The sequence below is a fragment of the Neopsephotus bourkii genome, unplaced genomic scaffold (genome assembly GCF_033783945.1).
Source record: "Neopsephotus bourkii isolate Nb327-2 ecotype Australia unplaced genomic scaffold, CSIRO-AGI_Nbou_v1 NB_168, whole genome shotgun sequence".
NCBI lineage: Eukaryota > Metazoa > Chordata > Aves > Psittaciformes > Psittacidae > Neopsephotus > Neopsephotus bourkii.
The window spans coordinates 17,946,619-17,963,316 of record NW_026900684.1 but is presented as its reverse complement, the minus strand read 5'-3'; the positions used below and the strand labels follow the sequence as shown (position 1 = coordinate 17,963,316).

The 16,698-nt window shown below is 39.2% G+C and overlaps 2 protein-coding genes across 2 annotated transcripts in view; one reads left to right on the top strand and one right to left on the bottom strand.

The window, feature by feature from the left end:
• Positions 1-787: 787 nt before the first annotated feature.
• The window catches only part of FHIP1A (FHF complex subunit HOOK interacting protein 1A), a 50,114-nt gene continuing 34,203 nt past the window's right edge, over positions 788-16,698 (top strand). The window contains exons 1-3 of the mRNA XM_061374258.1: positions 788-850; positions 11,428-11,660; positions 13,657-14,283. Of these exons, the coding sequence (XP_061230242.1) occupies positions 11,559-11,660; positions 13,657-14,283 (729 nt within the window). The 5' untranslated portion in view covers positions 788-850; positions 11,428-11,558. The remainder of the gene's footprint in view (positions 851-11,427; positions 11,661-13,656; positions 14,284-16,698) is intronic.
• The window catches only part of LOC133223575 (uncharacterized), a 51,143-nt gene continuing 43,342 nt past the window's right edge, over positions 8,898-16,698 (bottom strand). The window contains exon 2 of the mRNA XM_061374389.1: positions 8,898-9,804. Coding sequence (XP_061230373.1) covers positions 8,907-9,746 — 840 coding nt within the window. The 5' untranslated portion in view covers positions 9,747-9,804 and the 3' untranslated portion in view covers positions 8,898-8,906. The remainder of the gene's footprint in view (positions 9,805-16,698) is intronic.

Below are 16,698 nucleotides of genomic sequence, written 5' to 3'. Positions count from 1 at the left end.
CAGTGGAGTGGTTTTATAGCAGCCTGGGGCTCTCTTAACAGTAGTGTTCGTTTAGTGGTTTTTCTCAGATTTGGCAATTGGTAGTCATAAAAAGGAAATGAAAAGGATTTTGCAAGTGCTTTTCTCTTTGCCAAGCCTGGAATGTAATTTAGGAAAAAGGGAGTTCACCAACTTCTGGAGCTTTCTTCAAGCTAAAGTGCATGTCTGAGGCAAACAATGTTGGTTCACACAGTGTTTGTTTTTTCTGGTCTTTCTTCTTAGTTTTTAAAAGAAGAAAAAAAAACACCCAGCAAACCCAGTCAAAACTACAAAAATACATTTACATTCATAAGTGTCAGTCCACTAAATGTAATATCACAACCCTTGCCTAATGTCAGGTGATACATAATACATAGGATGAGAGATAAAAATGACCTTTCAGATTTTAGTAGCTCATTAATTTTACTAGGTTTGAGGAGTTATTTGTGATGGGCCTCTACCATCTTACAGTGCATTAAAACAGTTGTCCTGAAGCTGTGTAATGATAAGTTTTCGCTCATTCCCTTCTTTCATCATGTCACTAAGAGGTTATCACTTCACCATATAGAAGATAACATTGACTTGGTGGATAAGTATATTGGGGTAGTCATTCTCTCTGAAATTAGTAGTTTTAGTTAACTGTGTACAGAAAGATAAATGTCAGATTCAAGTCATCTAGTCAATTATAGTCCATGTACTATAATGAACATCTTGAGAAGTATGAGAGGGTTTCATTGTATGATACATATGAGATTATTTTTTTTTCCCCAGGAATAAGGAGAACTTGTATTGTGAATGATGTCCTGGGAGGAGAAATAGATATGCTGCTAGAGTAAGTATTATGTTAACAAGTAAACAATATCCATTCTGTACCTAACACTTTTGATTTTATAGCATATTCTGTCTTTTCTGGACCTTTTAATGGGGAGACAGATGAAGAGAAATAACGTGCGGATGCGGACAAGAGAGAGGAATTCCATCTGCAAAGTTGAAGTTCTTTTCTGAGTGAAAACTTAGTGACCATCCTCTGAGGGCGCTTGTTGGTTGGTTTGCTTTATTGATCAAGTAATAAGGGTAACCTTAATGGTGTTTTGCTACTGGTCCTTGTGCTTGAACTCTGTTTAGAACCTGCAGAATCATCTGAGAGTTTGGAAATTAAAAAGAAATGTTTATGGCTTCTTCATCATGAAACGTGGAATGTTTTAGAATATATGTTTATTTGCATTTTATTGTGGATTAGTGCTGAAACCATACACGTCATCTTTAATGTCACTTTGTAGACTTGAGAACATTATTCTTGGTCTTCTTATGCTTATTATAATGAATAGTTCGACATGTTATACAAATCACTTGAAAAATTGTCTCGCATATTATTGCTGTAGCCATAAAATATATAGCTTAATCTTGTTGTCTGTAATCTACATACGATAATTACAGGTATATTGGTGACTTTTTTCCTAGACCATCTTTCTCTCAGGAAGATAATATTTCCTAGTCTGTGTGTTAGTGCTCTCAAAATAGTTTTAAATCTTCAGAAAATAGTCTTATACTGCTTTGCTGGTCTCATTCATCTACCTGTCAGGAAAGTTTTCTAGATAGGCAACATAGTAATTTCCTATTAATTTATTTTATGCTTTTAGCTACAGACACTGTTTCACTTTTCTCAAAAATCAGCAAAAAAAGAGAAGTCGCATTCCATTCACTTCAGCATCACAGCTTCAAGAAGCATATGGTTTTCCTAAATTATGAGTGGACTAAGTTTGTGTGTGTCACAGGTGTCAGAATTATCCTGTAAAGCAAAATCGATGTCACATATCTCATAGATCATTTTGATTTCTTTTTTCCACTAGCATAACCAGCACATAAAGTAGGTTTTGTTAAATGTCTGCTTTCAGATGTGTTGCTCCTTCCCACACCCTTGGATGGTCATGAATTTTCAAATCAACCCTGTACAAAACCTCAGTAGAAATTCAGAGGTTGACAACAACTGTTTTTTCCCAATAATTCACTTCAATTATGGCAAAACAAAATTACTAGTGTAGACACAGCAGCTGATACCCGCAATTCACCTGTAAGTCAAGGAATGGCAAGTAGCTTTCATTCAGTGACATGTGCTACACCCTGTGGGGTTGTTGTCTTTCTCTTTGAAACTTGGTATGAAAGCATATTCACAATACAAAGTTTTAAGCTGAGTTTTGTTTTGCTTGTGATGGTTATCTCTCACAGCACAACACTGAATGCTTTGGTCTGTGGGTCTTGGACGTTTTAATGACTTGGTTCTCTGTGAAAACGTGGTTTTCTTGGGTCAGCAATTTTGGCGGTAGTTAGAGAAGGAACCAGAAAAGTTAAAGCCTCAGAACTTGTTTCTGTTCAATGACATCTGCCTGGTTTTGTATATAGATAGAAATGATTTTTTTCTGTCCTGTTTCGGGTTTCTTTTTTGGTTTTTTTTCCAGTTTAGCTTAAAGTTTTAATAACCCTTTTACAGTAGTTGCCTGCTAGTAGCAGACAAGATAGCTCAGTCTGACTGTGCCGGAGTGTTACTAAGGGTAGAGATATCTAGCTTGGATTTTAAGAACCCTAGCTGCTATTTTATTCTCAAGTTTTTAAACAGCATAACCTGTGTTTTGAACCACTGATTATCACCAAATGTTGCTTTTCTGTATTGGGCCAAATAGGAGAAGATCAAATATATCAGAAAAACAGGTTTATTACATTCTTACCTCTCTAAAAGGAAGAAGTCATACCACTAGAATTGCAACCTTATTTTTTCCCTCCCTGGCTTCAGATTTATGACCTAGGGATATGAACATGTAGTTCATTCCTCCTGGGACTTTGCAGAAGTAACTTCAGTGACTGGTATGCTCTTGAGTTCCAGCGAGATTGCTTACGTACAAATGCATGTGGTAGGTGAACACATCCTGTAGTGTATCGGGTAAATAGAACCCTCCTTGAGAAGGTCAAGGTCTCTGTCAAGCATCCTGCTTTGTTTAATTACTGTTTTGTTGAGCAGTTACTGAGCTTTGGTAATAACGCCTTTTGATGAATCGTTGATCCCATTGCTCGCTCATTTACGCTGTTCCAGCACTGTTGAGCTGTGCTGTCAAATGAGCCTCTTGGCAGTCTTGCTGTGGAAGAATTGCCCATTCATGTGTCTGGAGAACCATGTATTTATTTAATGCTGTAACCTGAATCACCTGACATGTAGGGGGTTATAACAGCCATAAGATTACATAGATCATACAAAGAGGCCAGTGGTACCCCAATTAGTTGCCTGAGTTAATGAGCATATAAAATAAGCATATGAGTAGTGTAGCTTCCTGGAGATTTTAATAAAAACTCAGTTGTGGTTTTTAACTGCAGCAGGCTGTAGGTGTAGATGACTGTAGATGGGACAGTAAGATTTTTATCTCATTATAAAATATACCGCATGTAGTTTCTCTCATGAGATAGATTTTGTTAGGCAGTCTCTGTGGGGAGAAGTCACAAGACATTCTTACTTTCATGTTAGCAGGTTGGGTTAAATGCTTGATGAGAACAGATTGATATGTTGATTAACTACATTGTTTTACAATTTGTGGTGACATGTTCTCTGTTAGGCTTTCAAGCAGATAGCTTTATCAGTGTAAAACATCTTCCCCCAGCCACACATGGAAGGCATAGTGTCTTTGCAGATACTGGTAGAAAAGATAGATTGAAGAAAGCTGACTAAATGTGAAATGTTTGCTTGAGGTAGACAAGGACAAGACAATTGGTGGACTGCAGTGTGGACACATGAAAACAACAAATGAAGGAGGAAGATATTCACTCATGTAGTTAAAACTGTTCCTCTCATAATTTGCTGCAGCTTTCTCGATAGTAGAGTTTCTGAAGATGAGTAGTACTTAACCAAAAAGAGGATCCTCTGTTCCAGTAGCTTTTAACTGCTGACATTTTCTTAGTTGCCTGCCACAAACCTACTGCTCCCCAGTGAGAAAGCTCTACTCCTTCTGCATTCTGACGATGAATGTGTAGGATCATTAAGGGTGGGAATGTGACTGTTCTTCATAGGCTTTACTTTTGTAGAAAAACTTAGCACAAGCAGGATGAATCCTTTCTTTTGAAAGGATTGATGTCTTCCTTTGAAACACTCTTATTAATAAAAATTTAAATCCTCTCCCTGATCATAGTCCCTAGAGAAAGGCTGAAAAAATTATGCAGAAGGCTTTCTTTTCAATCAAAAACAAACAAATCTTGAACAAGGGTCCTTTTAAGCTGGAGCTAAGTCAAGGCATGCTAAAATTTGCCACTCATTTTTCTCCCTCTCTCCCTCATCCGCTTATCAGAGGCTGCAGAGATGTAATTGCATAGCTATACTTAAGACCATATAATTTCCCCTCTGCTTCCTGAAGCTGTCTGATTTCAAGCCCCTTTATGCTACACTGATCCAAGAAAATGTTTTGATATATGCTGTTTCTTTCACTGCCACTGAGGCTTCTTATCCCTCTCTCCATTGCCTCTTGTGTTGTGCTCTGTGGATTGGCAGGGTGGAAAGCTTTGACCAGCAGAGCAAAAGCATGATGTATGTAGTAAGAACTACACTTGTGTTTGAGAACCATTGAAGAACTCAGCATCTTAGTGTTTAAACCTTGATAATTAAACTGCAGAGCCTTGTAACCTATTCTGTGTCTACCTTACTGTATTAGGCAGTATATCTTTTGTCTGTAAGTTGTACATGGAACCCCCAGTCCTGCAAATTCATGTGCAATAATTTTTAAGTCAAAAGTGAAACTTTTGAAAAGAGACACTCCAGTGGGAGTGGACTTCACAGGGGATTCTCTGCTAGGCTGTTCTTCTAGTGCACTTTGCAGTAAAATAAGTACTTCTGTGGATTGGGGAGTTCAGCCCTGTAATCGGCTGTGTAAAAAGGGTTGATGATTTACAGACTTCTGAAGGAAAACTGAAAGCAGAAATCCTCCACGAATCCAATGAATGGGTCTCAATTTCATCATTAATCTAGAGCTACCCAGTGCAGTTGTAGACTGCTGCTTTTTTTTAGAACTGGAAATGAACTGGGTTGTGCTGAGGTTTTCTGCTCTCTTCCTCTCTACTTAACAGAGACTGCACAAACACAGTTACAGACCTCTGTTTGTGACTATATAACTTTCTCTGCTGCTTAGGGAGTGACAGGTGCCTGTTAGCATGTTTGTATATGCAACAGTTAACCAGATTTTCAGGAAGAAAAATTGCGACCAACTAACCAAGCCTACATGGAAAGGTATTTATATGAAACCAACATGTTTTATGTAGGTGCAGATCACTTGCCTAATTTCAAAAGCTGTTGTCCAGCTTGACAGAGAATGTAGGAAGATCTTAGGGGAGATGGTGACATGTCTCTTTGAACCTCAGTTCCTCCTGTGCTTGATGCGTACGCTGATGCTTCTTCTTCCACATGAGGATTGCTAAATATATAACCCTTGGTGGTAGGGGCAGTTACCTTGTGTAGGAGAAGAGGGATTAGAGACAAAAGTGTCATCAGTATAGGCAATCGGAATAGTTCTAGAAGGCACGGATAGGTGGACATGGCCTTGTACTAGGGTAAAATGACTGATAGATAAGATGTGGTTGATTTGTGGAAAGATTTACCTGCTAAGAAGGTTCTGTTACTGTGTGGCATTGCCAAAGTCTTAAACTGGGCAGTGTTTTTTGGAAGTAGAATTTTGAATGGACTGCAGGAGAGGTGTATTTGCACTTGTCAGAGCTGTCAAATGGTGGAATAATACCTTGATCAGGATTTAGCAGAGAGGAAAGGCTAAATTATTATACAATTTTAACCATGAACTGATTAAAATAAATATTTATTTTTGTTCTTAGTGGCCTCAGATTCACTGCTACCCCTTCCTCCGTGAATTGGTGCTTTATAGATTATTGTCTCACCTTTGGATTCAAAATAGTCAGCTTATTTGTCCTGTTTAATTGGAGTTAGTTTAGCTTCACAGGGAACAGCGTGATGTCGCAGTTGCTGTGGCATATTTGGTCGTGCAAAATGATCAAGAAAACCTACTAATCTGGTAGCAAAATCTACATTCTTTCTACTACTACTATAACTAGAGCATGCTAACTTTAGATTGGTATGTATCTTAAAAGATAGCATCTCTTCCAGTTCAATTACTTTCCTTTTTTAAATAGGTACATTGTTTTTAGGATCTCTGTGACCACTGCAGTTGTCAAAAGCTTTGACCTTTATATGCTTTCTGAAACACTATTACAGAGTTTGAAGTCTTTGAAGCCTACACAGTCTATTAGTGCTGTGTATTACTGATGAATTCCAGCATCCTAAGGTGCTTTCCAAACTGGAAATATTTGCTTCCTTAAAGCAGCTGATTTGATTTTTAGAAATATTGTGGCATATTGCTGTCTGTCTTGTTACTTTTAAATTAGAGATGATTAAAAAGCCATAGTACTGGCTGCTGTGAGGATAATGTTTGTGTTCTCTCTCTGCTCAGATTTCAGATCCAGTAGCCGGGCTAAAATGCAATTGAACTTAGCCCTCATCAGCTGAATGTTTCCTGCAGGCAAGTTGTTTTCAGCTAATAATTTAAATTTAGCATTTTTGATCTTCATTTGATGCTTTGTACAGTCTGTTTATGATGCCTTTGTGCAGTAGGAGTGAACATTTGGAATGAGCTGTTTGGGTTGAATTTTACTGAGATGCTCTTTTTTGTCACCAAGGGACAAATGATGTTTTTTGTCATTCTATGTTATTAAAGATGTAAGCAGCTTTATTCTTGTGATTGTATGTACGTGCAGTATATTGTCAGGTTTTAGTTAGAGCACATAAATGCTGGAGCTGAATTTGCTATTTTACAGTTTGTCAGTCACATAATCCCAAAGATCTTTATCAAGCAGTGTGGTGGTGTTTGTACCAGTAATAACAAGCATAGTAAATAGACCAGGCAGGATGCATGCAACATCAGCTTGAGGGAACCTTCCTGAAAGTCTTCTGTGAATGGGAGTATGGACATTTCTAGAGTTAGTAACACTGAAAGCTTTTGCTCTTCTGATCCAGTGCCATGTAACTCTGAAAAATATCAATTTGAATCATAATGCTGGCAGTTGTTAATGACCTGTGTATCTGAAAACTCATGGTGTTGTAATTTGAGTGTGCCCAAATCGGGACTTGGAAATAGCAAGAAAGTCTTAAGTATCTTAGATAAATAGGACCTTAGAGGACTTTATGCAGGAAATGGGGGGGACACCTTCTTGTCTTGCAGACTTCTTTTAAAGGGGCTATATCTGTTCTATATATATCATAGCTAGACTTCAGATCTGTGTAGCTATGATGTGGAGGAAAAGATGTCCATGCTGTACCTCTAGCAGTTAGCTGCTCAGGCCGTAAGTAAGCTGTTAGCAGAGGCAGGACTTGAGTGCTCAGTAACATGGCAGTGGTTATAAATTCTTACACAAGTGTAACTGAGTAGCACTTTTGTGGAAAGTGAGCTGTCTTCCTGGACACACAAACCTAACAGTGGCTCTGTCACTGGATCTCTTAGCATCTTGCTGTATAGCGTCTTGCTGTATTTTGAACTTGTGGTGAGAGATGTACCGTACGTGTTCACTTTAAGTCTTTTCATAGCTGCAGAGAAGTAGGGCTGTATTTCAGGAATCTATAATGACCAAAGCACCGGTATGGAACCTCTACCTCCAAAAAGTATGTTTAGAGAGCTACAAGATAGAAGTAGTTGTTTAAAAGAGGATCTGTCTCACTGGGAGTGATTGAGTACTGTCTTGAAATTTGTGGAGTCTGAGGTTGTGGTAGGAAAGATGGATAAGGGGAGAAGAAAATTGCAAATGCTGGGGAGGACACTTAGAACAGATTAGAGAAGAGAGGATAATGGGTTAAATAGTTTTGGTTTGCCTGTGTGATGTGTCCTAGAACTCTGCGTGCAACTCTAGAGTCTTATATCACTGATCCTTGTTTTTTATGAGCATTCATGAAGAAAGCCATTATCTCCCCTATTGTTGTTTACTATCTTAAATAGTGGAGGCTGATCTGAAGTTTCTGATTCTATTCTTGGCATCCTACTGCTGTACTGCTGACAGAATTTGCCATGTGATAGCTAGTTGTGTAATATCGGTTTCTTTAAATTCTTAAATAAAATGCAAAGTCTACATTGAAACAACCTCTAAGTTGTAAAGTCAAACAACTCGTAAGTTCCAGAATTGAGCTTGCCTCTGCTTTTCTAATTAAGTTCTCTTGCTGCACCTTATGATACCATCTTTAATTACACAATCACATTAGTTTTTCCAAAGCTGCTTGCTTCACTTCATGCGCAGGACAGATCTGCTCGAAGGGTGAATCAGGGCTGTGTAATGAAGGACACCTTTTGCCTGGAGAAGTCTGAACTTTTACAGAAATGGAAAGATTTCTGTTTGAAGGAGAGGGCTGGCGAAGAGGGAGCTGGCAGTAATTGGACAGGTGATCTGGAAGAATGGGTTAGTTAAATATTCCTTTGGATTATTAGGTCTGGTATTAGGCAAACTACTTAAAGCAGGTTTATTCTAAATGGTCTCTGAGCATTCATCTTCTTTTCTGAGTGGTTTTTGGCAGAAATGTTGAGCTCTTAGAGCTGCAAGCACAATCACCAGAAGCTATGAATTGAACATACAGTGGTCCCTATGGTTGTTAGTAATGATAAACAAAACAGATCCTAAGCCTCTGGAGTTGTGTTCTCAAATGCTTGCTATTCTGGTCCTTGTTTGAACATGTATATACATATAGCATGTATATAGAACATGTAATATATATATAGGTGCAGGGAAACAGAATCATAGAATAGTTAGGGTTGGAAAGGACCTTAAGATCATACAGTGCCACCCCCCCCTGCCGTGGGCAGGAACACCTCACACTAAACTATCTCACCCAAGGCTTTGTCCAACCTGGCCTTGAACACAACTGGGGATGGAGCATTCACAGCTTCCTTGGGCAGCCCATTCCAGTGCCTCACCACCCTTACAGTAAAGAACTTCTTCCTTATATCCAATCTAAACTTCCCCTGTTTAAGTTTTAACCCATTACCCCTTGTCCTATCACTACAGTCCCTAAAGAAGAGTCCCTCCCCAGCATCCCTATAGGCCCCCTTCAGATACTGGAAGGCTGCTATGAGGTCTCCACGCAGCCTTCTCTTCTCCAGGCTGAACAGCCCCAACTTTCTCAGCCTGTCTTCATACAGGAGGTGCTCCAGTCCCCTGATCATCCTCGTGGCCCTCCTCTGGACTTGTTCCAACAGTTCCATGTCCTTTTTACGTTGAGGACACCAGAACCGTACAAAATACTCCAAGTGAGGTCTCACGAGAGCAGAGTAGAGGGGCAGGATCACCTCCTTCGAGCTGCTGGTCACGCTCCTTTTGATGCAGTCCAGGATACGGTTGGCTTTCTGTGCTGCGAGCGCACACTGCAGCCAGCTCATGTTCATTTTCTCATTGACCAACACCCCCAAGTCCTTCTCTGCAGGGATGCTCTGAATCTCTTCTCTGCCCAACCGGTAGCTGTTGGTGGGATTGCTCCAATCAAGGTGTAGGACCTTGCACTTGTCATGGTTAAACGTCATGAGGTTGGCATCAGCCCACATTACAAGCGTGTTGAGGTCCCTCTGGATGGCATTCCTTCCCTCCAGCGTATCAACCGAACCACACAGCTTGGTGTCATCGGCAAACTTGCTGAGGGCACACTCAATCCCACTCTCCATGTCACCAACAAAGATGTTGAACAAGACCGGTCCAAACACCGATCCCTGAGGGACACCACTCGTTACTGGTCTCCAGCTGGACATTGAGCCATTGACCACAACTGTTTGCGTGCAGCCATCCAGCCAGTTCTTTATCCGCTGAGTGGTCCATCTATCAAATTGATGTCTCTCCGATTTAGAGACAAGGATGTTGTGTGGGACAGTGTTGAATGCTTTGCACAAGAATGCAGAACCATCTTTTGCTTTCTGCTTGTGTTAGAAATATTAAAGTTGTACCCTGTACATTGGTGTACATTTTGAAAATGGTGAATGTTTGCTGCTGCTTTTAGGACAGGCTATAGGTTTTCCTGTGCTAACAGTTTCAAGATTATAAGCACAAGCAGGAAGCAGAGTTCTGCAGAGAAAAGAATTTTATCTTTTAAGATACATGGAGAGAAATACGTGTTACACTGGTAAAGAATTGCTACATAGGCTGTGGCAACATGGAGTAAAAAATTTCCTCATGTGTTTCACTAACCTAATGAATCCCAGAGGTCCAGGGGCCCTGGGATCTTAATGAAGACTGGTGAAAAGGAGAGCACATCAAAATGCAGTCTGTTATGGAAATCAAAACCTGCTAGGACGTACATGAACTGTAGGAACTTGCAGTGCATTTGTTGTATTCCTAGACAATTTGCACATTGGTGTTGTGGAGATTATGGTTTGGCTGGAGTTTTGGGGGAATTCTTTGTTTATTGTTTGGTTTGAGTTTTTTTGGGGGTGTTTTGTTTTGTTTATGCTATGGCCCAGAACGGAATTCAGTTAAAGCCTAATTGGTTTGTAAAAAGGAGACTCAAAATGTAAAGCTTGTGGAGGGGGAAGGAAAGGGGGGAGGGACACAACTGTCTGACATAGATACAGGTGCTTGAGGGGATAATATGTTCTCTTAAGCCTCTCAAATATCTGGAAGATATCTGTCTTTGTTTCATTTTAACTTTCCCCTGCAGGTGTGCAACTACTTTGATACTTGGTTATCTAGGATATTAAATAATGGATTAAAAGAACATTTCAATGTTTGGTCTTATTCTCAGAGTCCTTTAATATGACATCTCAATTTATTTGGCTTTGAGTACATGAAGGTTTTATCTTTTCTGTTGTTTGTAGTTACTTTGGTATTGATACAGATGCATTCTTCTACTTGAATATGTTGTTCCACAGATATTTTCAATTTTTTATGATATGATTTTGGCCAGAAAACGTGAAGTGTCTGTGACTATATCTATTCATGGAAATATTGTTTTTAAAAAATAGAGAAACAACCTGTACTTTTTTTTTTTTCCACCTGTATAGTCTATACAACATTAATTACGAAGCAGCTGTGAAGAGGCATGGTCAGATGGCAAAAATGTCACAATGAAGAATTGAAAATGTAGTGACATATGCATAAAATGCTCACTGCATGAGCTTCTGTTATGTTTATTTCAGTAGCATCTTAATTCTGTTGCTGATCTCAAATGTTTGAGCATTAGAAATTGTTATGAGGAAAAAATTGAAGTTGGTCCCATATAATCTGCTTTAAAAAGTTCTATCCTCAAACTGAATTAAAAGAAATAAAGGTTTTGTTGTTCTCTTTAAGTATATTCTTTTCTGTTACACACTGCTATTTGATGTGCATATGTGTTTTGTTTTGTTTTTTCAACAGATTTCTGTGGATACCAAAGCTCAAATCACAATGCCGGTCTCATCGGGATGCTTGAACATCTGCAGCTAATTACAGGACTTTAAAAAGAAAATCAGCATGGCCTAGTTGGTTTCACCTTTGGAAAACTTATAATGTCCTCTGGAACCAGTATCAGCAAAAATCGCCAGGCTCCAAGCCTGCAGGGTGTTGACCCAGAAACATGCATGATAGTGTTTAGAACTCACTGGGCACAGGTAATGTTAATTAGTTTTATTGATTGGAAGTAGGCTGCATTAATAGGAATTTGCTTCTTTCTTTCTTTGGGATAATCCTGAATTGCAAAGGCACAAATGCCCTTAATGCAGTATGTAGTAGATGACACTGAAACCTTCTTAAAACACAAAGGTAATTGACCTTTCAAGGTATGGTTAGGCTTTACTAATCACACATTGAATTTCAGATTTACATCTAAATGAGAAGTGGTAGGACATGGTAATTTCTAATGGAAGGCCTAGATCTTCTTACTGGCTTTTCTAGTGATTCACAGTGACTTGTACCTTGTTGCAAACCTTTATGCTTCCTTACGCTGCAGAGAGCTTGCTTAGCTTTTATGAAATATATTTGATACATGGTGCAAAGCTGTACGCAGTGTTGTTTGTTATGGATAAATGTAGATTATGCACTTCATCATATTCCAGAAATTGTTTGCATGTCATCAGGATTATAATTGCTTTTAGGCAAAGATGTTTTGCTCTGAGCACCGCAATACAAGGTCTTATTTGCTGCAGTAATATGAATAACTAAGGGCTTATGTAAAATTGATTTCTGTGCTGCTGCTTTTGCTATTTTCCGGCCATCCTGACAACAAGCTAGATGAGTGGTGGTGTTTCTGAGATGTTTCCAGAGTCAGGGGAGCCATCATTTAAAACTCACCTTTGAGTTAGCTTAAAGGTTATCACTTAACTATAGTGATACCGTCATTTTAGGGGAGTTGCTAGGTTTCTTTGTGGTTTGTGGCAATTATCCTTCACAAAAAGGCTAAAAAATGTAGCTGTTTCACAGACAGCAAGCTTCATCGATTGTGTGTAGAACAGAATTTAATCCAGGGGTGTCAATTCTGGGATGACAGTTGTTACTCAATACTAAATCCATATTTAATGTTGCAAGTGTATGTGGGTATCGGTGACCATTTGGTATCATGTGTTCAGTTCTGAGCTTGCCATTACAGGAGAGATACTGAATTGCTGGAGCAGGTCCAGAGAAGGACAATAAAGCTGGTGAGGGGCCTGGAGCTCCAGTCTGATGAGGAACGGCTGAGGGACCTGGCGTTGTTTAGTCTGGAAAAAGGGAGGTTCGGAGGGGGCCTTATTGCTCTCTACAACTATCTGAAAAGAGGATGGAGGGGAGGAGGTGGCTGATCTCTTCTCCCAAGTAACAAGCAATAGGACAAGAGATAATGGCCTCAAGCTGTGCCAGGGGAGGTTTAGAACGGATATTAGGAAAAATTTCTTCACCACAAAGATAGTCAGGCATTGGAAGAGGATTACCCAGGGAGTCACTGGAGTCACTGTCCCTGGAATTGTTCAAAAGCAGTGTAGATGAGGCCCTTAGTGATATGGTTTAGTGGTGGACTTGGCAGTCCTGGGGTAAAGGTTGGACTTGATGATCTTAAAGTTTGGACTTGATGAACTCAGATGAAACTAGTTGATTCTGTGGCTCTATGAAAGATGTGGCCAGGAAAGATTAGCTTTGTGGCCTTTTGCTGCTTTTACTATTGCAGATCATCGCATGATATTGACACTTTTGAGCACAGTTACTCTGGCTGAAGAACAGGCCTTTTGATTTCAGTCCTCTGTGACAAAGAACCTTATTCCAAACATCACTGAAACTCAGTTTCTGAAGGCTGAGGAAACTTAGTTTATCCATACTTCAGAGAAGCCCAAGTTTTCAGCAATAAGACAAGTGGCAAACTTAGGTATTATTAATGTTAAAACATTAAATATATAAATTATATGTTATAACGTAAAATATTTTCTAAGTAAACAAAAGCATTGTTTTGGCCTCATGTATGCCAAATGTGATAATCTCTGATACTAAATTTAGAAAGTTTGACAGACAAAAACTAAAAGCATAAAGAGTTTGCACATTTTAAGTAATTTTAAGTAAGGATTTTTTTTCTCCCCTTATGGGGTAAGTGAATATTTTTTTAAAAAGCGTTTAAATAACTGATGTGCCTTTGTTTCCCTTTAGGTTGTGAAGATTTTAGAGAAGCATGATCCTTTGAAAAACACTCAGGCAAAGTATGGGGCAATTTCACCTGATGAGGCCAGCACTGTTCAGAACTATGTGGAGCACATGCTTTTCTTGTTAATTGAGGAGCAAGCAAACGATGCCTCAATGGGGCCTATTTTGGAGTTTGTGGTCTCAGAAAACATCATGGAGAAGCTTTTTCTTTGGAGCCTCCGACGAGAGTTCACGGATGAGACAAAAATCGAGCAACTCAAAATGTATGAAATGTTAGTAACGCAGTCTCATCAGCCTTTGCTGCATCACAAGCCCATCTTGAAGCCTTTGATGATGTTGCTGAGTTCCTGCTCGGGAACAGCCACTCCAACAGTGGAAACAGAGTTGGTTGTCCTCTTGAACCAGCTCTGCTCTATAATAGCCAAAGATCCCTCCATTTTAGAACTGTTTTTTCACACCAGCGAGGACCATGGAGCTGCCAATTTCCTTATATTTTCCCTGCTGATTCCCTTCATCCACCGAGAAGGAACAGTAGGCCAACAGGCCCGTGATGCACTGCTTTTCATAATGTCTCTGTCTGCAGAAAACAATGTTGTTGCAAACCACATAGCAGAAAACACCTACTTTTGCCCAGTAAGTTGTTCTTGGTTTACTTGATCTTTTAAACTAACTGTCTTCTCTGTACTCTTCTCATCCTTGTCTGTCATTTTTTATGAAGATGTGTTGCAACACATTTGTTTCTGCTAGCAGCTGTTTCACCAATTGTAAGCTGTTTAAACCAAACACAGTCTTGCTCCTTGTTTCCGTATGAAAGTCTTGTGGGTTTGGGTCCAGCACAAGTGTTTTTGCAGTCACACAGTGTATTGAATTGGGAAACTAATGGAAGTTACAGCAGAACTTGATGGGAGGGAAACCTGTTCTGTCTTACTTTAAGACCGCTATGAGATTCTGGGGGTGAAGGGAGTGAGAAATAGGAACAAGGTGTTCCGAGGCTGTTGTTTCTGGTGGCAGTTCTAGTGTAAGCAGGCTGTGCTTACCACACTACATCAGTTCAAAAAATGTATGAAAATAGTGCGTTATAGAAATGTAGTATTTTTGCAAGCTAAATCTTTGCAAGCTTGATCTTTCTTACAGGATTGGACATTTCTGTGGCCATCTCAGACAAGCTACCATCTTGCTGTGTTGTACTCTGTTACAACACTTGGTAGTAGTATCGTGTTGTTACATCTGGCAGATCAGTCTTACTACATGAATAGAAAACCTTTGCTGTTAAACAAGTAAATAATATAAATTGACTAACAAAGCTTCCCTACTGCAGTTTCAAAGCTAAAGCAGAATGGGTATGACAACACTTGCTTCTTAATGCCCTATCAGAAAAGTCAGTTCGAGATAGATGAGTTCAGAACCAAATATTCTGTGGGGAAAATAGCTCTGATGTGACAGTTTTTGGACTGAGTCTTTTATCTTCTGTGTGGCTTGCATTCTAGTTTAATGCATGCCAGAATAATGGAGGGCAGCCTTACAAAAAGCAGAGAGCTTTAGAGCCAAGGATACTAGAATCCCTGCCTTAGGCATTAGTACATGACAGCTATTCCAGCTGTACGTTTCCATTTTCTCTGAGATTGGGATGCCCTTTGAGCAGGGGGGTAGAGCTGGGTTTGCGGGCTGATACAGGTTATAAAACAAAACTTCTAATTGGTTTCCTTTGTCAGTTGTAAATATTGCATTGATTTTTGTGTGTGTGTGTGTTGAGAGACTCCAGTTGACCTTGTTTAATAGATGCTGCAGAAGAATATGAACTTGATTCTCAAACTGTCCCTGAGACAGATGCTGTTATTAGATCCATGCTGTAACTTCCATAATTACATCTTCCAATTAATTAAAAAGAAAAAAAGCAGCCTTTTTACACTGAAGATAAAAGCCAGCTGCATTAACCTTCCAACAGCAGGGAGCCATGATTGACAAACATTCTAATTAGGAAGGCTTCTTGTCAAAATGAGCTAAAGTCAGACTTCCTGAACAGTAATGAGACTGGCCTAAGTCTATAATAAAACTTTAATGCAATGCCATAGAATTACCTCACTAGCACAACCTCTTTTGAATTTGAGTGAGATGAGCTGAAGGAACAGGTTTTTCTCTGGTGGAAGACTCTCTAGGTGTCAGTGGCATTGCTGTATAGCACTTGTATCAGGCAGATGTGGCCTCAGCTGCTCTGCAAAATAGGTAATGCAGTCCTGTGCTGATAGGAGTGGCATTTTGGTGACACTGTGTTGATGCTATCTCTGATTCTGAGGCCAGGGTGGTTGGTAGCATCTAGGGTTGTCTTTACTATGCCTTAATGCATAGTATAGACATCTGCTGGGATGGGGTCTGACCATAAATCTCTGCTGCCTCATATACCTGAATCAGTGTTAGATTGGTACCCAAGTGAACCTGAATGCTTTCTTCGTACTTTTTTTTTAGCTAATTCTGCTTAGCAGCTTTTTAAAACCATGTTGACTATAGTATTCAGAACTGTAGGTAAAAAAACTATAAAGAAGGAAAGGGGACAGGCTGTAGTAATATACATAACTTAAAATTTTAATGCAGAATGTGTAGACAAACTGTTAGGCTTAAGGTTTCTGGTTGTAGAGAGAATTCTGCCATGTTGTTTTTGTCATGTTTTGACCTGAAAGTTTTCTGAATCTGAATAGAAGATGTTGTCTGTTTAGCTTTATAATAATAAAATAATGTTTCTAAAGATTTTTGATCAGGATAGCATCTCAGAGTGTCTCCCTAAACTTTGTAAATACCTCACAGCTTAGTAAAGCAAGTATTAAAGGAGGAGGAGGTAGTATGGTTCTGCAATGTGCTTGAAAAGTTGAGGCTGCACAGAAATATACTATCAATGTGGGCGGAAAGGAAATTATTATAGGGAAGAAATTGTCCATTGATTATATTATATATATATAAATATTATATATTATATTAGCAATTGATTATATATTAACACATTTAATCATATAGTATTTCTGGGATTACAAATATCTTCTGAGTCAAGAGAAAGTA